At 50.1% G+C, this 25,449-nt stretch overlaps 1 protein-coding gene across 1 annotated transcript in view; it reads left to right on the forward strand.

Annotated features, from left to right (window-relative positions):
• The window catches only part of VPS26C (VPS26 endosomal protein sorting factor C), a 46,192-nt gene extending 31,933 nt beyond the window's left edge, over positions 1–14,259 (forward strand). Inside the window, exons 4-8 of the mRNA XM_042999004.1 lie at positions 1,961–2,041; positions 5,734–5,808; positions 10,320–10,470; positions 10,711–10,863; positions 13,425–14,259. Coding sequence (XP_042854938.1) covers positions 1,961–2,041; positions 5,734–5,808; positions 10,320–10,470; positions 10,711–10,863; positions 13,425–13,507 — 543 coding nt within the window. The 3' untranslated portion in view covers positions 13,508–14,259. The remainder of the gene's footprint in view (positions 1–1,960; positions 2,042–5,733; positions 5,809–10,319; positions 10,471–10,710; positions 10,864–13,424) is intronic.
• The last annotated feature ends 11,190 nt before the right edge of the window (positions 14,260–25,449 follow it).

Here is a 25,449-nt window from a genome sequence, read left to right on the forward strand (position 1 = left end):
CCCTTCCCCTGCTCATGTTCTCTCTCTCCCGAAATAAACAAATTTTTTAAAATGTTTTAATAACCCGGTAACACCTTAAATATATAGCAACTTCTTGTATAATGTGGACAGGTCGTTCATAATAATGTAGCTTCTTGATTCAACCATGCATGTAGTCCCAGTTATATAAAATATTTTGAACATAATTCTAAAGTTTTTCCTGGATGATTAAAACTGTAGCTGACTTTCTTCAATGTGGGTTATGTGATTTTTTTTTTCAGATTAGCATGAAGACAGTGATCATGCTATAGATTTTTGTTACCGGTGTGTCAACCCACAGACAAGAACCATGTGAAGAAACAGTCCCAGGTCAGAGCTCTTAGCTCAGGGACCGGCCCCGCAGAGGGACCCGCTCCCCCTTGGGTAGAACCGGGCCTGTCTTGCAGGAGGTACACGAGCAGTGGCTGGTTCAGAAAAACAGCACAGGCACAGCAGAGAAACTGAACACGGGTTAAAAGCTAGCGTGATGCCACCTGCCTTACCTGTCCCCGTCACCTTGCACTCAGGGTATGTCTGTGTATTGGCACATGGGGAACGGCTGAGAGGGAGAATAGTTAAGATCGGCCATGCATCGACCCCTGTGGAAGCTGGCTCCTGGATACGTGGGGCGTCTTTATACTCTTCTCTTTACTTTTGCATATGGTCGACTTTTCCAAAATAAACATTTTAAAAGATTTCCCCTTCTTTATTACTTCTTAAGGTTAAAATATGGAGAGCTAGTGGTGCCAGGGTGGCTCAGTCGGTTAAGCGTCTGGCTTCGGCTCAGGTCATGATCTCACGGTTTGTGGGTTCGAGCCCCGTGTCGGGCTCTGCTGGCGGCTCGGAGCCTGGGGCCCGCTTCGGATTCTGTGTCTCCCCCCCTCTCTCTCTCTGCTCCTTCCCCACTCACACTCTGTCTCTCTGTCTCTCTCAAAAATAAATAGACCTGGGGCGCCTGGGTGGCTCAGTCGGTTGAGCGGCCGACTTCAGCCCAGGTCATGATCTCGCGGTCTGTGGGTTTGAGCCCCGCGTCGGGCTCTGTGCGAACAGCTCAGAGCCTGGAACCTGCTTCGGATTCTGTGTCTCCCTCTCTCTCTGACCCTCCCCTGTTCATGCTCTGTCTCTCTCTGTCTCAAAAATAAATAAACATTAAAATAAATAAATAAATAATAAAAATAAATAGACCTTAAAACAGTTAATTGAAATGTGGAGAGCTAGTTTTGAGGTGCCCTGGAGTCTTAGACCTTGAGCACTGTCACCGCAGAGTCCTCTCTTCGCTAAAGCCGGAACTCCTGGGTGCAGGGTCCGACTCCGATCTTGGTCCGTCACCCGGCGCCGTGCTGTGCACACGGTGCCACGGGCAGCTCGCTTCTCAGGGGCGGTTCGTGAGATGCCAGACGCTGTCCTGGGGCTTCTTGTCCTTCCTGTGTGTTTTCTAATCCTCAGGACAAAATAGCTGCCATTTTACTAAGAGCTGCTACGTGCCAGACCCTGTACTAAGTGCGTGTCACACATCTCATTCGGCCCTTGCTGCAGGCAGGTACTAATATCCCCATTTTAAAGAGATCCCTCCTCTTTAAAGCTCACACGGGTTGTCTTATTTGTCAGGGTTCACACGCTAAGACAGACAGCTGGATTTAAAGCGGTGCACATTCTTTCCTCTCTCTGCCTCTTATAGGTGAGACTCTGTGCCTTTGCACCAGCGGGTCAACTACGGGACGTCCGCGGCATCACCCGGAAGTGTGTTTTTGCTTTTGGTCTTTTTATAGAAATGCCTTTACTTTGAGCACTGGCTCCCCCAGTTATGTATATTAAGTTCATTGAACACAGTAGTTGGACCACGTTTCCCTGAAAGTTGGCTTTCTTGGGTCTTTGGATAAAGTTCCAAGGTGGAAGCAGACCACACTAAAACGGCATTTTCTTGTCCGATTTCGCCCTCCAGTACACCCTGCGCTGTGACATGAGGCGGTCTCTGTTGGCCAAGGACGTGACGAAGACCTGCGAATTCATCGTTCACTCCGCTGTAAGCTGTGTTTGGGGCTCTGCGCATCATGATGGGACTCTTCCGCAGGGTCTGGTCTTTTCCCCCGTTTGTAGGCCAAGAAGTTAGCCTGGTGCTGTGTCATGGCTGCTGGGGAAGAGACTCCTGGGTTGGAGACAGGGATGCTAGTGTCTTCTGGCAGGATCAGAACCCTCCAGGGGGCCGTGCCTCCGCTGAGAAACAGCGGGCAGGGGCGCCACCTCTGTCATAGGAAGCAGCAGGCCTGTTTCCGAGGAACGCATCTCTTCCTTTCTCAAGGTCATGACGGCCACACAACCCAGAGCAGTGGCCCGCCTCAGACAAGGGATGGTCAGGACCTTACCTTGTTGGCACGCCCAGTGAGAGCACACAGGGACCTTCGGGGTCAGGGTGGGTCGCGTCTCCCAACACTTCCTTTTTTTTTTTTTTAATACATTTTTTTAAATGTTTTATTCATTTTTGAGAGACATAGACCATGAGTGGGGGAGGGGCACAGAGAGAGAGGGGGGCACAGAGAGAGAGGGAGACACAGAACAAGAAGCAGGCTCCAGGCTCCGAGCTGTCAGCTCAGAGCCCAACGCGGGGCTCGAACCCACAAACCGTGAGATCACAACCTGAGCCAATGGCAGACATTAATTGACTGAGCCACCCAGGCGCCCCTCTCCCAGCACCTTCTGTTATTATTTTGCAGTGACGACATATTCTTTATTTTATTTATTTATTTATTTATTCATTTTTTAAAATTTTTTACAACATGTTCTTTAAAATTTCCTTTCACGTGCCGACTGAGGGAACTGGATCCCTCTCCCCTGTGACTGTTGGCGATTCCGGGTGAATTCAAGGTAGAGTCCGCAGCCCATCTGTGCTGTTCCTTGGTCGTCGTGCAGAGCCTCACGGTGACTGGCCATGTCTGCCCTAGGTGTGACACGTGTGACGGATGTCCACAGCATTGGATTCCCTTGTCTCCCGGGCCTCTCTGCAGGCCGTGTCGTCCTTCCCTTCCCTGGGCTGTGTGCTCACACCTCCAGGTCAGGGCCGGCTCCCGCTTTCTCTAGGCCAGCGCTAGCCTAGCTCCCCCTTGAATGGCCGCCTAGACTCAGATCGCAGCGCATCTGCCTTTCGTTTGATCCTGAGCAGTTTGGAGACGGAGGTGGCCAAACTGGGGTTCCTGGAGGCGCCCAGGTGTACGGGGTCTGGACGTGTCGGCGCACGTCTGCCTGGGCCGTCCCTGGGCTGACCCGGGAGCACCGCTTCTGAGGGCCTCACCGGGCCGGGTAAGACCCGTGCGTGTGCTCCGTGAGCGAACGGGTTCTGCGGGGCTGCGGGCCGTGTCAAGATGGCACCAAACTGGACAGACGCAGAAGCCACTAGCTTTCCCTGACTCGCTTCCCTTCGTAGGTAATTGCGCAAGGCGCCGCGTCCTGGGGACCCCACACGTCTCCCACCGTCCCTGCCACGTGCCTTAGTAAATGGGGGCTTCTACAGAGCTCCGCGGGGAGGCACGTTGCTTTTGTGGAAAATTTGCAATTGTATTTCTTTTGTACTGTTATGAAATGTCCATGGATGTCTTTTAGTCATGGTTACATAAAAATGTAAGACTTAAATCTCTTGTGCAGAAGATGGGCAAAATCACCGATGTCCTTTATTTCCATCATTTTTGTGATTTTTTTTTTTTTTAGGACGTCTAACATTTATCATTAACCCCTTATTAAATGTTTAATAATCACTGTTTAAGTGTCTTTTAGTGATAATGTATTATATAAAATATTAAAAATATTTATCTTTTTTTAGAAGTCATGTGATTTAGGTATTTTCCTTTTTTGTATCAAAGGTCTTCACATGGAAGCAAAAAAAAATATTTTTTCTTTAATGTGGATTATTCTGTAAAAGAGACATACACCCTTTTATGTCTTTAACAAAAAGAACCTCCAGCTTTGTGAAGGAGAATAAACCCAAATTCAGCCCCCTGCCCAGAGCCACACTCCAGGCCAGGTCTTCCCTGACCCCCGACCCCCAGCCTGCTCATGACTGCAGGGCCCTGTCCGAGGTCAGCTCAGGGCAGGCCCTGACCCTGGTGCCGTGTGGGGCTCCCGTGTGGGTCAGGGCCGTGTGGGGCTTCCTCCATGCTCCTGGCAGCTTACCAACACCCAGCCTTCAAAGACCGTGTTTTTGGGGGCGCCTTGTGGCTCAGTTGGTTAAGCGTCCGACTTTGGCTCAGGTCATGATCTCACCGCTCGTGGGTTCAAGCCCCACGTCGGGCTCTGTGCCGACAGCTCGGAGCCTGGAGCCTGCTTCGGATTCTGTGTCTGCCTCTCTCTCTGCCCCTCCCCTGCTCACACTCTACCTCTCTGTCTCTCTCGAAAATAAATAAACATTAAAAAACTAATAATAAAAAAAAGAACCCTGTTCTTGGGGTGCCTGGCTTGCACAGTTGCTGGAACATGCAGCTCTTGATCTCAGGGTTGTGAGTTCGAGCCCCATGTTGGGGCTTAAAATCTTAAAAATAAAATCTTAAAAAAAACTACAAAAATAATCCTGTTCTTTTTTACGAACGATTTCATGAGAAGGCTAAAACCATGCTGTGATCTCTAGTCGACAAGTTAAGTACTCCTTTAAATGCCATGAGGAAGAATATGTCCACTAAAGACTATGTTCATGAACCTATTAATAAGAATATCGCGTAGAATACGCCTTTGGTAAATGAGTAAACTTGGCAGTTTGGCTCCTGGCATCTGGCTGTCAGTGGCCTCGGGATCCCAGCGCCGGAGCGGAATCCGCCAGGCAGGCCCTCATGAAGCTCGGCGGTGCCGATGGGTTCCGCAGCTGTGCAACGTGGAGGTGACCGTGCTTGGCTGACGATGGCAACATTTATGATTATTTAATGGGAGTGATCCTCCCGGTGGACACTTGGACGGCTGGGTGGCTCACAGTGCCGGCCTTGGAGCCAGACCACCCGGGTTTGACTCTCGGTTCTGCCACTTGAGACCGTCCGGGTTCTCTGTGCCTCACTGTCCTCGTCTGTGAAGTGGGGCCGGTGACCGCAGCAGCACCCCGTAGGCTCGTCGCGCTCGGTCAGGAGCGCATCAGAGGTACTTGGCGCCAGCTCTTATTCTAAAGCTTTAACGTGAATACCTTCCAATACTACTACCATTGGTTCTTAGGTCTGATTTTTAATTCCCGGACCTGAAAGGGACCTGATAGGTTAAGAAAGTGGTCCCTCATTTTACAGATGAGGAAACTGAGTCACAGGGGATGAAGAAATGTGACAAAGAGCACAACACTGTCTTTCGGCAGAGCTGTGTTCGTAGAACCCAGGTGAGCTGCCTCGCACTGCCAGCTCCCCGCCCCCCCCACCCCCCAATCCATTCTGCTGCCTTTCGTCTGTTTAAAAACGGAAAGAGAGGGGCGCCTGAGTGGCTCGGGCAGTTAAGCGTCCGACTTCGGCTCAGGTCATGATCTCACGGTCCATGAGTTCGAGCCCCGCGTCAGGCTCTGTGCTGACAGCTCAGAGCCCGGAGCCTTTTTCAGATTCTGTGTCTCCCTCTCTCTCTGCCCCTCCCCTGTTCATGCTCTGTCTCTCTCTGTCTCAAAAATAAACGTTAAGAAAAAAAAAAATTTAAAAACGGAAAGGGAAGTTGGACCCGTGGAACCCTGGGCCTTCAAGCCGCTGATGTTGGTTTTACCTCCTGTTTTAGCCTCAGAAGGGGAAGCTGACCCCGAGCCCTGTGGACTTCACTATCACTCCCGAAACCTTGCAGAACGTCCGAGAGGTACGTGCACTTCCCACTTGAAAGCCAGAGATGTTTTCTTGGTGACCGGGCCCCGTGGACAGACCGTTGACCAAGGGTTCCTTCTTTGGGTATGAGGTCATCAGCAAAGAGTAACGTTCTGATTATCTCTGTACCCAAAATAGCCTGGATTTTTGGTTTGATTTCTTTTTTTTTTTTAATGTTTATTTGTATTAGAGTGTGTGTGTGTGTGTGTGTGTGTGTGTGTGTGCGCATGCGTGCGTGAATGTGAGTGGGGGGAGGGGCAGAGAAAGACAGAATCCAAAGCAGGCTCCAGGCTCCAAGCTGTCAGCACAGAGCCCGACTAGGGGCTCGAACTCACAGACTGTGAGATCATGACCTGAGCTGAAGTCGGCCACTTAACTGACTGAGCCACTCAGGCGCCCCTGGTTTGATTTCTTTTTAAACTCGGTAACTACTTGGAAGAAGAATGCTTTTCCGAGGCTGCTCCGGGAGCCTGTATGCCCACCATGGTCCCCCCGCTCTCCTCCCGGTTCTTTTGTGCTGCGGTCAGAGCCCCTTTTCCCTGAGTCCCGACCACCCCCGCACTCACTTCTTAGCTGGCCACCTGCTCTCTTGTCCGAGGGCCTGGCTCTTCTTCCCTGCTGTTATCCCGCATTCTGCTGTCCGGACCCTGTCATCTGGGTTAAAGGCAAGTCTGGGAGGCCTGGGGCACAGGAGCGGTTATTGGCCTCCCTGGGGAGGCAGGGGTGCGTCCTCAGGTGCCTCTCAGAAAGTCCCTTTACCACCTGGAGGGGACAGGACCCCCATGGCCCGGTCGGCTTGTACTCTCACAGGGATTTGAACATGACTGGACACGTGCAGGGAGTGCAGGTGGTAGTGACGGGCTGAGGCTGCGGCCGCGGCCCGGATCTCACTGCCCTGGTCCCTCCCCGGCCTCGGCTGTTCAGCCCGAGAACTACCCAGTGGTGTCCCAGTTGGCGCTCATGCTCTTAACTGGTTTGTGTTTCTTAGGAATCTAAACAATACAGAACCAGGTGACAGAACGGGAGAGGGGAGGGGGGCTGAGTAGATCCAAGAGCGTCTTGTAAAGAGCACCCAGCCAGATCCTTTGAACGAGAGTTTTGTTCCTTCCGTCATGTCCTGCACCCTCTGGTGGACCTTAATGTTTCTCTTTTTGCCCGGCCTTGGTCTAATTGGTTAAGGTTGCGAGGGTTTTTTTTCTGTTAGCGTACTGTTACCTGCTCCTTTTCTCTCTAACATCCTGTTTCTGTTTTCCTAACAGTGATCCCCAAATGTTCAAACATGCAGAGACAATCATGCTTTTCAGTAACAACACGGAGAACGAGAACCTTCTGCCGGAAGGTTTATAACATTTTCGCATTTTCCTCCTACCACACCCTTGTTTGTTGAAATGGTCTGAAATCTAAGGTCCGCTTTGTCTGTTTCATTTTTCTCAGTGTTAATTAAGCCTCTGTTGGCTTAGAAGCCATTTCTTACAGTTGCCTGAACTATCACAGTCAGGATTTAACTGTCACTGCTTTACTGGAGGTGTCACCGTGGTCATTGCTGCCTGTTGCTTCCTCTCCCATTCTCGTGTGTCTTCAGTTTATTTTCTGTGTTGCTGGAGTACATCCTAGAGTCATTCTTTCAGAAAGGGCAAGGAGTGAACTTACATCCTTGAGTGTCTAACAGACACCAGACACTGGAACCCTAGTTTGTTCAGGTCGAAGACTCTGGCTCTAATTTCGTTTGCCCTTAGAACTTGGGAAGTAGCTGCCTGGTGTTCTGGTGCCTCGTGATTCTGATGATGACCTGATCCCCAAATTTGTGCGAGCTCATCTGTGTCTCCTCCCTCTTCCTTACCCAGCCCTGAAAACTTCCAGTATCTCCCCATCCTTAGCATTGTGGAACGTCTAAGCCCTTGCCCAGATTTTGATGTTTCCTTCAGCTGTCTTTCCTTCAGCTCTGTGACCATCTCTCAGTGTCTCTTAGACGCATCCCAGCAGAGTCCTCGGCTCGGTCTTCCAGCTCACTGATTTGCTCTTTGGTTGGTATGGAGCCCAGCTATTGAAACGTTTGCTTCGGGCGCCTGGGTGGCTCAGTCGGTTGAGCGTCCGACTTCGGCTCAGGTCATGATCTCATGGTCTGTGAGTTCGAGCCCTGTATCGGGCTCTCTGCTGACAGCTCGGAGCCTGGAGCCTGCTTCGGATTCTGTGTCTCCCTCTCTCTGGCCCTCCCCTGTTCATGCTCTGTCGCTCTCTGTCTCAAAAATAAATAAACGTTAAAAATAATAATAATAATGATAATAATAAAAGAAACGTTTGCTTCACAGCGGTGTGATTCATCTCCAAGCAGTTCCTCTCGCAAGATAGCGCCTCTTCCTGCAGACACACGGCCCTTCATCTCTCTTCCTGGTGATCCTGTTTGCTGGCATCGGCCTCTTTTTCTTGCTTTTATTTTCCTCAAGTGTCTATCGGTTTTTGGGTGTCAGCTTATGTTTATATAAACGAGGATCAAACGTGTGTGGCCTTGTTAACCAGACTGTCTGTCCTCGGCCCAAATGATAATCTGTCCTTGTGGTTACACACGCACACTCTACCTGAGGAGCTCTGCTGCAGGGGAGGGGCATTCGGCCCTGTGGGCTCTCTGTGAAGGTGTGCAGGTGGCTTGTCTTCTGGGGTCAGAGCCTTGTCGTCCTGCATTGTGGCCGTAAATGGGGACGCTCGCCCAGCCTGCTCTGGGAGCGTCCTGGGTGGGAAGTCCCCCTCGAGGGGGACACGCTGACCCCAGAGGCCGCCCATGGCCAGTTCCGCCATCCCTGTGACTGCCCCGCCCCGACTGCCCCTTCCCCGGGTGGGCCCCACCTCTGACCTCAGGGCTGCCCAGGGCCCGTTGGGAGCACGTGTGTGCAGAGCTCTGTCTTCTAACCGCGGGACGTGGTTCCCTGAGCTGGGAGCTTCACTGTCCGCGCACTTTTATTCACAGAAACACTTCACCGGGCTAGTCTTTCTCTGTGTAGCTTGTTTTTTTGTTTATTTATGCCAACGTCATGTCCCCGGGAGGAGGGGTAAAGTGAATTATTAGTCAGAATCTTTAGCTGGGCGTTGAGAGCTTTTCTTTTTTGCCAGTTGCCTAAAAGAATTTTAATGCAGACTGCTACTGCTTTTTAGTTTTCGGAACAAATAGCCTCTCTGTAGTTATTTTTAGAACTTTGTCTTGAATCAAGTCTTTTTTTAGAGCTCTCTGCCCTTGGGGCCAGCAGGTGCGGGTCCCTGCACCCCAGTTCCGGCGCTGCCCGACAGGGGAGACCAGTCACGGCCACCGCTGGCCCCTGAGGTGTGGCTGGTCTGAACTGGGATGAGCTCTGGGTGTCAGGTCCTGACTGGATTTCAAAAAGAAAGAGAATATAAATGTAATTTTTAATATTGATTATATGTGGAAGGGAGAGTTTGGACCTGTTGGTTGATTTTAGCTGTTTCCTTTTACTCCTTAAAATATAGCTACTAGGAAATTTTAAATTACATAGGTGGTTCCCATTTTGGCTGCTTTTTGTTTCTGTGAGACAGCAGTGCTCCAAACACCACTTTAGTAACTGGGACCAGCAAGGTGAAGGCTTCTAGAACAGTTACCTCTGTTTATATCCACTTCCCACAAGAAATCATCATCCACCTGTGACCAGGTTCTTAGGTCTACAGAGGAAGCATCCAGAAGGTTTAGTCAATTGTTTTCTTTAAATGTCCTTGAGGGGTGCCTGGGTGGCTTAGTTGGTTGAGCGTCTGGCTCTTGATCTCAGCTCAGGTCTTGATCTCCTGGTCATGAGTTCAGGCCCCACATTGGGCTCTGCACTGGGAGTGAAGCCTACTTAAAAAAATAGTAAAAAATAAAACCAAATGTAAAAAAATTTTTTAAATGTCCTTGAAATAAAATAAATGCCTTGGCTTTTCAAAATTGCATAATTGGGAGCATAGCATTCTTAGGGAGAGACAGCATGAGCAGGGGAGGGGCAGAGAGAGAGGGAGACACTCTGAGGCAGGCTCCAGGCTCCGAGCTGTCAGCACAGAGCCCGACACGGGGCTCAAACCCACGAACCCTGAGATCGTGGCCTACGCCGAAGTCGAACGCTTAACCGACTGAGCCACCCAGGCGCACATAATTGGGGGCATTTTTAAGTTGATTATTTTTTTAAAACCTTTTGGGTGTATGTGTGACCAGTTGCCCGTGGCCCTTACACGCTCTTGGCAACTTCCTCGGGCGTTTTTCGGTCGTGTTGCTTGGCAAGAAGGAGCTTTCCAGATCTGATCTAGGCGATCGGGACAGCTCCGAGGGAGCCGGCCATTCCGTGCGGGCCGTGTGGACGCCTGGTGTCTGCGGGCAGCTGTTGAGTAATTCAGTCTGTTAGCTGACCCGACCGTGGGTTTTACGAAAATTACCCAGCTTCGCGTTCGGTTTTTACTTGCACCGAGTGGCTGGCTGTGGCGCGATCTCCCTTGGCACCTTCGTCCCTGACGTCTCGCTTCTGTTTGTCGTAGAGAGCCCTGCTCCCCAAGTTTCTCATCAGGGGCCATCTCAGCTCAACCAGCTGCGTCATCACGCAGCCGCTGACGGGCGAGCTGCTGGTCGAGAGCTCGGAGGCCGCCATCAAGAGCATAGAGCTGCAGCTGGTCCGCGTGGAGACCTGCGGTAAGGACCCGGCGGCCGGCCGGCCGAGGGGGGAGCGGGCCGAAGGGCGCGCCTCCCGCTTCCAGGACGTGTCCGTGGGAGAAGGCGCCGCGCGGAGGGAGGCGGCTCGAGTCGCGTGGGGCAGACGGCAGCGCCGGGTGAGCGGGGTGACACAGGTGCTCACGGGGTCCCCGGGGTCTCTCGCTCGGCCCGTTTGGACACCCGCTGTGTCCTGACCGCTCGGCGGCCCGCCTCCCCCAGGGTGCGCCGAAGGATATGCCCGAGACGCCACGGAGATTCAGAATATTCAGATCGCCGACGGAGATGTTTGCCGGAGCCTGTCTGTCCCCATATACATGGTCTTCCCCCGGCTGTTCACCTGCCCTACGCTGGAGACCACCAACTTCAAAGTGGGTAAGCGCGCTGGCTCCCTGCCCCGGGCCTGCCGGGGTTCTCCCGCGAAGGCGGGGCCCGCAGAAGGGCCACCGAGTGCCCGAGGCCCAGACCCACGCGGGTCTGCTTGGGGCGGGCTCGGCCCAGAGCACCCGGTCCTCCGGCCGCTCGGCAGGAGCTCCCCGAGAGGCTGCCGTGCCAGCCCTGACCGTACACGTGAGCGGCGCCGGCCCTCCACGGGGAGGCAGCGTGGCCCTGTCGCCGTGGGGCAGGGACCGTGGGTCCGAGAAGGAAACTAGCACAGCGGGGAGCAAGCCCGCCGTGTGCGTGAGGAGGTCAGGCAGGCTCCTCTGATAGGCTGGCGTTTGGGGGAGACTCGGGCGTGACCATCAGTGTGATCACCGTGAAGGCTGCTGTCTTCCACCAGCTGGCGGCGTCTTGGTCATTTTCCATGACGAATATTTGTGAAGCCCCTCGAGTGCTTTTACCTGCCATGTGACATCATAACAAGCACGTCGTGGGGTCAGGACATCGTGGCAGGAGCAGAGGGTACCAGACTCCGTTGTTTGCCAAACACGTACAATGACGGCGATGTCTGCTAAAGACAGCGTGGGGTCAGATCTGACCCGAGCTAAGTTGCTGTGACTTTTTTTTTTTAATTAAAAAAAAAATGTTTTTTTAACGTTTACTCATTAGTGAGAGAGAGAGAGAAAGAGACTGAGCATGAGCAGGGCAGGGGCAGAGAGAGAGGGAGACACAGAGTCCAAAGCAGGCTCCAGGCTCTGAGCTGTCAGCACGGAGCCCGATGCGGGGCTCAAACTCCCCAACCGTGAGATCATGACCTGAGCCCAAGTTGGACGCCCAACAGACTGAACCACCCAGGTGCCCCGCCGCTGTGACTTTTCTCACAAAACATGTGTATGATTATCGAATAGCTGGTGTGTGCCCACAGCAGAGAGGGCAGGGCGCCAGGGGCTGGAGTGCAGAGCGAGCGCCCTCCGCTGCCCCCCGCAGGTGCCCCCCTGGCGACCAGCGTCAGGCCCCCAGCACGCTGCCCACGGCGCCCTAAAGGCCGTGTTTTATTTCAGCATACTTTGATTTTAAGCCAGAAGGAGGAGCTTATCTGTTGCTTTCTCACTTGGTTTTTCTACATAAACTTCAAGAGCTCTAAACATTTTTGTTCTTCTGTGCTGTATTTTAAGCACCTAACTTTTTGCATGCTGTTTCTATCAGATTTAGAAAGTATCCATATAACATATCATGCGAGCCTGCGATTCTTCCATATAAATCATGCCCTCAGTCCTTCAGCCGGGACAGCAGTAATGCTCTTCAGACCTGATCGTGAATTTCATGTGGTTTGGGGCTGACAGGCTCCCGGACACCAGTAGGGACTTGGTGGGGCTCACAGGCCGCCGGACACGGCTGGTCGGGAGCGCACGCAGCAGAGGGAGGGCCCGATGGCTGGGCCCCGCAGCTCCCGTGGGCCCTGGAGTTGCTGTCCGTGAGCCCGGCTGCGGTGAGGCTCCGAGCGTCTGGCTGGGAGGTGGGAGCGAGCCGTACGTCCCAAGTGTCCAGCGGTACCTGCGTGTACCCCCTTCAGCTTTGCTGGTGCTGACCACGCGTGACCCAGTGCTCCGTCGGGCCCGGGTCCTCCCGCAGGGACCGGCTCGGGGCCCCGGAGCCTGGGCGGAATGGCTGTTCTGCCCCGTGTTCTCTGCCGTAAGGAGAGCCAGCACCAGCTCCCTGACCTGGGCCTTCCCGGCCTGCCGGGCATCCAGCCACGCCGTGCCCCCTCCAGGGAGGACGGCAGGGGGGCGGGGGGATGGGGGAAGACGATGGCCACCAGAGTCCCAGCAGGCCGTTCGAGTGCCATGGCGGTCGTCACCATGAGGAGAGAGACGGGGGCGCTGCTGGCCGACAGCTCCTGCCAGGGCCGCCCCCTCCCCCCCCCAGGAAGGCAGACAGACACCCTCGGGGACACTATCCTCAGGACTCCAGCCACGAGGGCCTTGGGTGAGGTGACTGCAGAGCCCCTTCCCCAGCCGAGCTGCCTTGGTGCTTGGCCCTGGCCTCTTGGCACGGAGCTCCCCGCTCACACACACCGCTTTTGCCGTCGTCAACGAGAGACCGTTCTTTGACCCGGCGTGTGGGGTGAATTGACCCCTCCCGCAAAGAACAACAGTGAAACCGCAGTCTCTCATTTGGGGCGGGAGACAGGGACCCACACAGCTGGCCAGTTCCCAGTCGGTTCTTCCATGAAGAACTGTTGGATGAAAAAAAAAAAAAAAAAGCAAGACTATGAATGAGCAGAAAGGATTCTAGAAGATTCTCTCTGGTAAGGACAGAGGATGAGGAAAGTGTGGTTGAGAAGCTGACCTCTTCCTGTTCCAAGGAGAGAAGACCAGTTCCCCTAGAGAGAGTCCTCCCCGGTTCCCCTGGAAGCTGAGGGTGACCGTCGCGGGTCGTGGGCACAGAAGCCCCCAGGGCTGCCTGTGCGCCCCTCACCTTCAGAGCCGGGCGGTGGGCCTGTGGCCTCTGCTGCGGGGGCAGGTGAGTGTGACACCCGTTCTTTCTTTTCTCAGAATTTGAGGTTAACATCGTTGTGCTTCTCCACCCCGATCACCTCATCACCGAGAACTTTCCGCTGAAGCTGTGCAGGATGTAGCCCAGGAGCGGGCAGTGTGGACGGCGGGAGCTGCGGGGCGGAAATGCGGCTGGGGGGCCGACCCATGGGAGCCGAAGCCCGCAGCTTGTGCTTCCTTTCTCGATGAATCTGTGTCAGAAACGGAGCTGACCCCCGACCACAGTCACCGTGAAGCTTCTGCTTCCAGTGCTCGCCTCTCGTCAGACCTCTTCTTTAAGACTCAACAGGACTCCGTTGTTTTTGGCCAGATCGCTTGGCAGAAAGCAAAACTTCCTGGGACTCCTGACTTAACTGCCCCCTTTTAGAGGCAGTAAAACTACAAACAGCCGTTTGTGCTTGGCCGGAAAGTGGGATCCCGGAGGCCGAGGAAACCCTCCGCACCGAAGACTCCCCCGCAGCAAAGCAGCTTCGCCGGATGGTCACGGGCAAGCGGCCGGCTTACGACGTTGGTGGATTCCGCCCGCGCGGGGCCGTGGGGACGGGGTCTGCGGATCATCCACGCGGGGCCGCAAGGAGGCGTCCTCTAGAACGGTGTAGCATTTTTTCCCCGACTCTGTTCTGTAGTCCTTTTGTAACATTTTTCATAACAACTTCCAAGTTTTGAGGGAACTGGAATAAAGCGTCCCTTCCTGGCACGGGAGGAAAAAACGTCTGTCTGCACCTGTTGTTGCTGTGGGTTCCGAATGGCAGGAGACCTGTGCCCGGGGCAGTAGGCGAAGACCCCTCTGCGGTGGGTGGTGCTGGGAAAATGCCCCGGACGTGATGAACTTGGCCTACCCCCAAGCCCGTGACGGAGGTGCGTTCGGTAAAGCCACGTGGCTCACGGAATGTGAGCCTGTTGCGACGCGTTTCTTCCTTCTGATCCTGCCATTGTATCTGTTGGTCCGCAACGAACAGGCCTCAGAGATAAGCCGTGTGCTTCGCACGTTCCCTGGCCTCCCTGACGGTCCCTCCGCCCGGTGAGGCCTGAGCAAGGGGGCCGGCTGACCCCCCCGCACCCCGGCCACGCCGCTCTCTTCCGCGACGGCGTCCTGCGACGGGTGAGGCCCAGGACGGACACGCCTGGGTCAGGCACCGCCTTATCCTGGGGCTTCGCCAGCGAAACTGACAGCGCTTATCCACGGAGTCATTCCGAAGCTGGCTCCCAGAGAACGCGTTTCCGGTTTATAAATCGCCCTTTATGCTCACGTGGCATTAATAATTGTCTTTGATGATGTGTTTAGAGTATCAGAAGACAAAGAGGCCATACTTTCTGGGAAATTTCAAAGGCAGAAGTCATTTTTAATGAAAAAAAAAAGCTAAAGAATTTTGAGAAAAGGTTTGGGATGTATGTTGCTATAGAATTTCCGTAGTTAACAGGTTTTATGGATATAAATATGACGACTGCCCTTCTTAGGGGCTATTAACTCAAGACCTGCCAGCAGCCTGGCCGCTTTGATTTTCGTCTCATTGGATCCCGAGTGGCCCAGGCAAGGGCCTCAGGCTGGCCATGTCCTTCCCCTTCCTGGCCAGACACCTCCCGTGGCTGCTTTTTTTTTTTTTTTTTTTTTTTTTTTTTTTTGCCGCTACCCTCCCGTGGCTTTTTAAGGGAAACACAGATGTGTAGATATCTCGGACAGCGGCAACCGCCCGGCTACTGTCCTGGCTGGCTGGGGCCCGGGTATCCGCTGTCAGGTGCCCGGGGCTGCCAAATTCGCCCATTAGAGCAAGAGCAGAGGAGGGGGAGGGGAAGGAAAGAGTCTGAACCGTGAGTGTCTACCTGTGTTAACTTGGAAATGCCCCTCGAGGCAGGAACGCGCTTCGGCTGTCAGAGATCGGCAGGCAAGGGGCCTGGCTCCAGTTCTCGGCCATGTTGTAAGTTCCGGCGTAAAGGTAAGAGGTAGATCAGAAATCAGGTGTGAAAAAGCCAAAGCGTTTGTGCCTGAATTCGTCCAGTTGATGTCCTGAGCCTACCTGCTCTGGTAGCTGGTGGGGAAGAACACCCTGGTGCCCCGTCTGCCCCCACCATTGGAATCTCATAATTCCCAGTCTGGGTCTGAATTCTCCTCTTAAAACTTCGGGGGTGGGTGGGTGGGGGGTGGCGCCTGGGTGGCTCCATCAGTTAAGGTAAACGTGGTTTCCCTGTTCATGAGTTCGAGTCCCACATCAGGCTGACGGCCTGCTTCAGATCCTCTGTCCCCCCCCCCGCCCCTCCCCCACTTGTGTGCACCTGCGCATGTTCTCTCTCTCTCTCAAAAATAAACGTTTAAAAAAGTATTTAAAAAACTTTAGGGGAGAAGATTACCTCCACGTGCAGGCAGAGATGCGGGCTGTGGCAGATGGCTACACTCTGGGATCCCACGATCCCTTTCAGAACTTTTTTTCCGAAATAATGTGCTTCCGTGAACCCAAGGCCTCCTGAGTAGGGACTGACTTCCAACTCCTTTGCTGCTGGGTGTGGTTGTGTGATGAGGAGGCCGTGGGCCCAGGAGCAGCCTGCCGCCCAGCTCAGCCTAGCCGGAGCTCAGCGCCCTCCGGGATGGCGGAGAAGCGGGACACCCGTCCCCGAACGTGTAAGAACGGCTCACCTCCCCACCCTGTGTGGCCACGGGAGGAAGGAAGGGACACCTCTTCAGACCTCCAGATTGCCGGGAGGCTTGGCAGCCCAACCCCGCCCCAGAGCGGGTGGCGGGAAGGGCAGGAGCCCCACACCGGGGCCGGGCCTGGTAGGGCCGGAGGTACCCACGCGTGTGCAACAAACATCTTCGTGACCCTCCGAGCTGAGAGATGGCTTCGAGGCTCTCAGGGGTCCAGAACCCTGCTGGGGTCGGCTGGCCAAGTGCCAGGGTGGGAGGAAGCCCAGTTCCCCTGGGAGCCGCCATCGCCACCCGTTGGGTGGCCATGCCCGGCCCCACCCAGGAAAACCTCCCTGACCCGAGTGGAAGGACCCAGGGCTGGTTTTCACGGTTAGTGCTCAGTCGATTAAAAGGACTAAGTTGCTGGCTTCCCCGGAGAGAAGGGCCGGCTTAGCACCAAGAGTGAACTCAGGGAAGACAGCTGCACGGCATCCTTGTATCCTCCGCTTTGGGGGGAGAGCTGCAGCGGGCTCGCGAGGGTGGGCTCGAGGGTCTTGAGCCGGCCCCGACCCGTCCTTGAACCTTGTCAGGAGGTGCTGCCTCCCGTGAGGCTCCTCCTTTCCCTCCAGAGGGTGCACCTCGAGCTGCCTGCTCAGGGTGGGGGTGGGGGGTGCCCCACCCTGGCGGTTCCGAGTCACTGGATGTTGAGATACCAGCCGTGGGGGCGCCTGGGTGGCTCAGTCGGTCGAGCGACTGGCTCAATTTCGGCTCAGGTCAGGATCTCACAGTTGGTGGGTTCGGGTCCCGAGTCGGGCTCTGTGCTGACGGTGAGGAGCCTACTTGAGATTCTCTCTCTCCCTCTCACTCTGCCCCTCTCTCTCAAAATAAATAAATAAACTTAAAAAATTAAAAAAAAAAAAAAAAAGAGAGACCAGCGGTGGTTCTGGGTCTAGTGGGAGTAGGAGATACGTGAGCGTTTGTCGTCGTTTAGGATCTGGCCCCATCAACAGTGCTGTGCACGTATCATTTAGCCGAATGGTGATCCTCGGAGGAGGGAACGGTTACTCTCCGCATGGCTGATGGAGGGATCAGAACTGACGGAGGCACCGCCCGCGCCTCCCTGCCTCCCGGGGGCGCTCTGTTTAACGAGGTCCAGTTTCACCTGCGCCAAACCCCGGGCCACCCTCACCTCGCTCGGTGCGGGCCTCACTGTGCCACGTCAGCGACATGCTTTTCTGCCCTATTCCTCCTGTTCCCCGTCCCACGTTGGCTGCGTCACCGTGTCGGCCGAGGGGAGCTCAGGGCTCTGCTGCCTTTGTTCTCAGTGGTGGCCTCCGTTTTGATGAGGTGAATCAAATGGAGATGAAATCAGGAGACAGGAAATCGTTTGCAGCTGGATGCCGTTAAGGAGTGAGGTGAGTGACAGAAGACCCACAAGTCCAAGACAAGTCGTACCCTCGTCCTGATTTCCGTTCTGGAAAGTGAAAATGTCAGGGAATGTTCTCGACCAATTCAGCCCACTGTAGTGTCTTGTGGTAATGACCTCACAATGGCCTTGTTGAGGGGGTTCTGTTATCCCCACTTCGCAGCTAAGCAAGCTGAGGCCCAGAGAAGCTGTGAGCTGCCCGAGCCACATCGCTCTATGTTTCCTGGCCCGATCATCCGCCCCCACGGCCCCGACTTCCCACACCAAGAGAGAATTAGAATAGCCATTGCCAAAGGCGCACGTGATCTTGTTCGTGGGGGGCCACCTGTTCGTGCACCCCTGCTGTCAAAGCCACTCTTCGTAATTGCCACTGGTTGTCAAAGAGGCGGAAGAAAGTTTTGTGTGGAGAAACCTCTGTCCACGGTCAGGCTTATCCAAGCTAACGGATGTTGAGACCAGCGTAGAGCTGAAAAGTCACAAGGCAGGGCAACTGCTTGGGAAAATGCTCCGGGAAGAGAAGGCCACTTTTGGGCATGAACAATTCTGGAACGCCAAGGTGGGCAAAACTAGACACTCGGGCAGAAAAAAAGTGCGTGCATGTGGGTCCAAGAGGTGGAGGTGACAGTAAGTCTCCCGGGTCAGTGTCTTCACTCTGACCACCAAAACCTATTTATACTCGAGACTGCCAAGAGTGGCTGGAATAGTCAAAGAACGTGACTTTACTAAGAAACCTAAGGGTACCTAGCTTACAGACTCAAAGCTGACCCATCTACACTTACACAAAATGCAGTGAAGTGATGGAGGGAGTAAAGGCAAACCGGAGTGATAGCTCAGTGAGGAGTCGTGACACACAATTCTGCTTTCCTGAGAATGTCGCTGGTAGAATGGGGCCACCTCGGCCCCCGCCAGGTTAGGCAGGATTCCAAGTGCTGCGGGGTTTTTCACATCCAAACCCAGCCAGGCCCTCTGAAACCTTGCATTAACATACAAGAAGCATACTCTGGAGGTTTTAAGTACTTAGAAAAGTACAAGACATCATTTGCACCTGTGTCTGCAAGACTCTTGTCAGATTTTGGGAGCACCCCCTTGACCGAGACCAAGGGGGCGGAAAAACCAAAATATTGGATTGCCTGTGATCGGCGTCAACTGTCACTTGCTCCAGCGATGCCTCTGTTTGGTTCCCTTGGCAACGTCCAGCAGGGGCAGGAGGCTGGGGTTCCCTGAGGTAGGGTTTGTTAAACAAGTGCTCCGTGAGATGGGATGTTGTCACTTCCTTTCTCAGGGGTCACCCATCTGGGGGACAAAGGACTAGGGCTTCAGAACCATCACTTCTGGGTCTTATGGGATGGGACCGGCTTTCCTGTTTTAGACCAGCAGCCGCTGATCAGGCCCCCTGAGGGAGGCTGGGCCAGCAGCCCAGACGTATTGCTGCTTGATGCACCAAGAAAAGGGTACGTACAGACTTAGTTGACGAAAGGTTGTGGAAAAGAGCAGAAAACTAAAATCAAGTATTCATTTTAATTTTTTAAATGTTTATGTTTTAATTTTTTTAATGTTTATTTTTGAGAGAGAGAGAGAGAGTGTGTCAATGGGGGAGGGGCAGAGAGAGAGAGAGAGAGAGAGAGAGAGACAGAATCCGAAGCGGGCTCCAGGCTCTGAACTGTCAGCACAGAGCCCGACATGGGGCTCGAACTCATGAACCGTGAGATCATGACCTGAGCTGAAGTTGGACACTTAACCAACTGAGCCATCGAGGCACCCGTTTTAGTTTTAAAATAGTTTTCAACATCAAAATGTATTAAAACAGAAAACACAAAAACAGGTAAATTCAAGAGATGAGTATTGATTCCCTGAAGTGTTTACCACCATCTTTCTTTCTATCTTACAGAAAATAAATATTTTTTTAATGCATGGAAAATTTGTAAAAATCAGGTATACATTCTTCCAAAAAAGAAAGAAAATCTCAATAAAATGTTAATAAGTAGAAATTGCCCAAGCCACACAGTCTACCATATTGCAATAAAATTAGAAATTAATACCAAAAGAAAAATTCAGTATAACCATTTGTAAATTTTATAACATTCTTCAAAAAGAAAATCAGAACTTTATTTGCAGACCTTTTAAAATTTAATGAAAATGAGGGGCGCTTGGGTGGCTCAATAGGTTAAGCATCTGACTTTGGCTCAGGTCACAATCTCATGGTTCATGGGTTTGAGCCCTGAGTTGGGCTCTGTGCTGACAGCTCAGAGTCTGGAGCCTGCTTCAAATTCTGTATTTCCCTCTCTGCCTTTCCCCTGTTTGTGCTCTCTGTCTCAAAAATAGATAAGCATTTAAAAATTTTTGGGGAGGGCGCCTGGGTGGCTCAGTTAAGCATCTGACTTCATCTCAGGTCATGATCTCGCGGTTCGTGGGTTCGAGCCCCGCATCGGGCTCTGTGCTGACAGCTCGGAGCCTGGAGCCTGCTTTGGATTCTGTGTCTCTCTCTCTCAAAAATAAATAAAAATATTAAAAAAAATTTTTTTTAATTTAATGAAAATGAATATACTATATGGCAAGGAGCTTTGCACAGTGACTAGTGCTGCAGTCAAAGGATAATTCATAGTCTTTTTTTTTTTTTAAGGTTGTTTATTTTGAGAGAAAGAGCACTCACATGCGCAGGGGAGGGGCAGAGAGAGAAGGAGAGAGAGAATTCCAAGCAGGCTCCATGATGTCAGCGCAGAGCCCAATATGGGGCTTGATCTCACAAACTCGGAAATCAAGACCTGAGCTGAGATCAAGAATCGGATGCTTAACTGATTGAGCCATCCAGGCTCCCCTTAAGTGTTTTTATTATTACAATGGAGAGAATGAAAACTAATGAGTTAGGCACTCCTAAGTCTCGAAAAGCAAGAACAAAATAAGAATGACAATAAGGGGCACATGGGTGGCTCAGTCAATTAAGCATCGGACTTCAGCTCAGGTCATGATCTCACGGTTTATGAGTTTGAGCCCCGCACTGTTTGATCTTGAACCCTGCTTCAGGGGAACCCCGCTTCTCCCTCTCTCCCTCTTCCTCCCTCTCCTTCTCTGTCCTTCATGGAAATTCTCTTTCTCTCTCTCTCTCTCCCTCTCTCTCTCTGCTCTTTGCTCACTTGAGCCCCTCTCTCTCTCTCAAAAAAAAAAAAAAAAAAAAAGTGATGATGAAAGCAGGAATTGATTGATATGAAAGCAAAAACACTGGAAAGTTTATAACTAAGTCCAGGAGTTGGTACTTGAAAAGACTGATTTGCTTAGCAGAGTTTTTTTTTTTTTTTCCAATATATGAAATTTATTGTCATATTGGTTTCCATACAACACCCAGTGCTCATCCCAACAGGTGCCCTCCTCAATACCCATCACCCACTCTCCCCTCCCTCCCACCCCCCATCAACCCTCAGTTCTCAGTTTTTAAGAGTCTCTTATGCTTTGGGTCTCTCCCACTCTAACCTCTTTTTTGCTTAGCAGAGTTTCAATAGGACAAACTAAACGCAACTCTTGATTTTGGCCCAGGTCATGATCTTGAGATTTGAGAGTTTGAGCCCTGCTGGGCACTGACAGTGTAAAGCCTACTTGGGATTCTCTCTCTCCCTCTTTCTCTCTCTGCCCACCCCCCTTCTCTCTCTCTCTCAAAATTAATAAATAAACTTTAAAAAAAGAAGCCAATGTATCATGACCAGGAAGGGGTATGTGTGTATGTTTACAATAGGAAAAGGCAGTTCAACACTAAGGAATCTGTTGACATGATTTATCACATTAATCAGTTAAAGGAAACCATCTTAATGCATGCCTTAGGGTATATATTCTTTAATGTTTTATCTTGTATTTTATTTTGTATATGTTATTCCAACATGTACAAAAGGAGAGAATCATATAGATCATGTCAGATCCAAAGGATATGTATTCTTTTTATTAACATCTTTATTGAGATATAATTTAGAAACCATAAAATTGACCCATTTACAGTGTATAATTTCATTGTTTTTTAGTGTTCTCACAGAATTGTGGAACCACCACCACCATCTAAACTTAGAACATTTCTTCACCCCAAATAGAAACCCTGAACCTATTAGCAGTCAGTCACTTCCTGCCTTCAGCCCTGAGAAACCAGTAATTTACTGTCTCCATACTTTGCCTCTTCTGGACATTTCATATAAATAGAATCATACATTACATGGCCTTTTGTGACTGACTTCTTTGACTTTGTATCGTGTATTTGAGGTTCATCCACATTGCAACGTGGGTCAGTAGATCATTATTTTTTTAAGTTTATTTATTTTGAATGAGAGAGAGAGAGAGAGAGTGGGGGAGGAGTGGTAGGGAGACAGGGAGAGAATCACAAGAAGGCTCTGCAGAGGCTATCAGCATAAAGCCCGATTCGGGGCTCAAACTCATGAACCATGAGATCATGACGTGAGCCAAAATCAAGAGTCAGACACCTAACCGACCGAGCCACCCAGGCGCCCCTATAGCTTGTTACTTTTGATCGCCACATAACATTCTGTTGTATAGCTGTACGATATTGTGTGTATTCTCAGCTACAGGCATTTGAACCGTTTCCACTTTTTTGGCAATTAAGAAAAATACTGCTCTGAACACTTATATGCATATAAGCCCTTTGTGGACATGTGTTTTTACTCCTCTTAACTCTCCATGTAGGAATAGAAGTTGAGGGTCATAGGACTCTTTGATCTTTTAAGGAACTGCCAGACTGTTTTCCACAGCAGCTGGACCATCTTACATTCCCGCCAGTAGTGCCCCAGGGTCCCCATTTCTCCACGTCCTCATCACCGCTTGTTATGGCCCATCGTTTTATTGCAGCCATCCCAGCAGGTGTGAAGTGGTATCTCATCGTGATTTTGATTTTGATTTCTCTGAGGACTAATGATATTGAGCATCTTTGCATGTGCTTACTGGACGTTTGTGTGTCATCTTTGGAGAAATGTCTATTCAGATCTTCTGCCCTGTATTTAATTGGATTCTTTGTCTTTTTATTACTAAGTTGTGAGAGTTCTTTGTACATTCTGTTTACAAACCCCTTTTCAGATATATGATTTGCAGGTATTTTCCCCCATTCTGTGGGTTGCCTTCTCGCCATCCTGATACATAATTTAAGCACGAAAGTTCTAAAATTTGATTAGTCCAGTTTATTCATTTTTTCTTCTGTTGCTTGAGCTTTTGTTGTCATATCCAGGGACCTACTGCCTAATCCAAAGGCCGGGAGGATTTACTCCTGTGGCTTTTTTTCAAAGAGTTTTATAGTTTTAGATATCAGATTTATGTCTCTGATCAATTTGAGTTAATTTCTTGTATGTTGTGAAGTAGAGATCTAACCTCATTCTTCTCTATGTGGATATCCAGTTGTCCCAACACCATTTGTCAAAAAAAACCACTATTTCTCCCCATTGAATTGTCTTGGCACCCTGGTAAAAAAATCAATTGATTATACACATATGGGTTTCTGGACCCTGGATTCCCTATTCCATTAATCAATGTGTCTATTCTTATGTCAGTACCATACTGTCTTGGTTACTGTAGCTTTGTAGTAAGTCTTGAAATTGTAAAGTATGAGTCCTATGACTTTAATTTAATTTATTTTTTATTTTAGAGAGAGAGAGCAGGCTCAGCAAGGAGCCCGACATGGGGGTCGATCCCACGACCCTGGGATCATGACCTGAGCTGAAATCAAGTCAGACACTCAACTGACTGAGCCGCCCTGGTGCCCCAAAATACAGTTGATTTTTATATATTGTTTTGTATCCAGGATTCTTGCTGATATTAATCACTAATAGGTTAATTACAAATAATAGGTTAATTAATTACTAATAGGTTTTTTTTGTGGGGGGTAGATTCCTTAGGATTTTCTATATACTAGATCATGTCATCTGCAAATAGAGTTAGTTTTACTTTTTTCTTTCCAACGTTGTCTTTTATTTCTATTTCTTACCTAATTGCTCTGGCTAGGTCCCCCAGTACAATGTTGAATACAAGTGATGAGAGTAAGTGACCCTAGGAATACTTCTTAAAATCAAGATAAATGTATGTTATTGCATATAGAAAAGCTCAATTGTAAAGATATCAGTTATCAAATTAATTGAAATTTTTTAATATTTAGGGATGCCTGGGGGCTCAGTTGGTTAAGCGTCCAACTTTTTTTTTTTTAATGTTTATTTTTTTGAGAGAGAGACAGAGTGCAATTAGGGGGAGGGGCAGAGAGAGAGGGAGACACAGAATCTGAAGCAGGCTCCAGGCTCTGAATTGTCAGCACAGAGCCTGATGTAGGGCTTGAACCCGCAAACCATGAGGTCATGACCTGAGCTGAAGTCAGCCGCTCAACTGACTAAACCACCCAAGCTTAAATGTCCAACTTTTGGTCACGGCTCAGGTCATGATCTCACGGTTCATGGCTTCAAGCCTTGCATTGGTCTCTGTGCTGATAGCATGGAGCCTGCTTGAGATTCTCTCCCTCTCTCTCTCTCTGCCCCTCCCTGGCTCATGCTCTCTCTCTGTCTCTCTCTCAAAAATAAATAAAAATAAAAATTTTTAAATTTTTAATATTTAACTTTATTCTAATATAAATCTTAATGTAATATTTTCTTTGGATCTAAAGTTCATATGGAAGAATAAGTATGTTATTTTTTTAAATTTTCTTAATATAATTTATTGTCAAATTGGCTTACATTCAACACCCAGTGCTCATCCCAACAAGTGCCCCCCTCAATGCCCATCACACACTTGCCCCTTTCCCATATCCCCCATCAACCCTCAGTTTGTTCTTTGTATTTAGAATATTCAATAACATTTTAAAAATAAAGGAAAAAATGAAAGGTAATACCGAACCAGATTATTAGGTAGTATGAAAAAAAAAAAAAACCCAAAAAATTAAAACAGTATGGTAGCTGTGCCAAAAGAGACAGGACAATTTACCAAATATAAAAGCCACAGTTGGACCCAGGTGTATAAATAAGAACTTAGTATTGAGACAAGCAAGGAATACGAAGTTAAAAACGTCATTCAACAGTTGCAGAAGAATTGAGAATATTATAAGTTGTGTTAAAAATTGTATTGCCGGGGCGCCTGGGTGGCTCAGTCGGTTGAGTGTCTGACTTCGGCTCAGGTCATGATCTCGCGGTTTGTGAGTTCGAGCCCCGCGTCGGGCTCTGTGCTGACAGCTCGGAGCCTGGAGCTGCTTCAGATTCTGTGTCTCCCTCTCTCTCTGCCCCTCCCCCACTCAAGCTCTGTCTCTCTCAAAAATAAATAAATATTAAAAAAAAAATTTTGTATTGCCAGTAACCACCTCAAAAGGAAGTAAATTTCAAAGGTATAACAATGTAAAAGTAAATAATGACATAACAATACCAGAGAAGATATAGTAAGTTGATGAATCACTGAATTCTACACCTGAAACAATTACACTGTATGTTAACTAACTGGAATTGAAATAAAACTTAAAAAAAAAAAAAAAGAAGATATAGATAATATATAACTTTTATATGGTGAAACTTTTAAATATGACAGCAAGGACAAATGTCATCAAGAAGAATATTGATGGTAAAAACCTTCAATACATAAAAATTTTCTGGAAGTTAAAAGAGGAAAGACAAATTAGGAAAACTATGACATAATGACTTGCAAGGTATGAATATCATTAACATATAAGAATAGTCTTACAGATCAGTAAGAAAAGTATGAACGCCCCAAAAGAAAAATGGGTCAAGATATGAATAGACAATTCACCAGAGGAAAAACATGTAGCCAATGAACTCATGAAAAAAAAAAAAGGGTCAGCCTCACTAATTTCTTCATTTATGCAAACATGTATTAGGCAATACGATTTATCAGCCATTTTTCTGGGATACCCAGTGAACAGGGTAAAAAGCATGGTGTCTATGAAAGTTAAAGGTTCCTAAATTCTCTTTATTAAGGGAGACGTGGGAACAAGATTACGTAAGCCCTTTCTTTGATTC

Source organism: Panthera tigris, chromosome C2 (genome assembly GCF_018350195.1).
Source record: "Panthera tigris isolate Pti1 chromosome C2, P.tigris_Pti1_mat1.1, whole genome shotgun sequence".
NCBI classification, from domain to species: domain Eukaryota; kingdom Metazoa; phylum Chordata; class Mammalia; order Carnivora; family Felidae; genus Panthera; species Panthera tigris.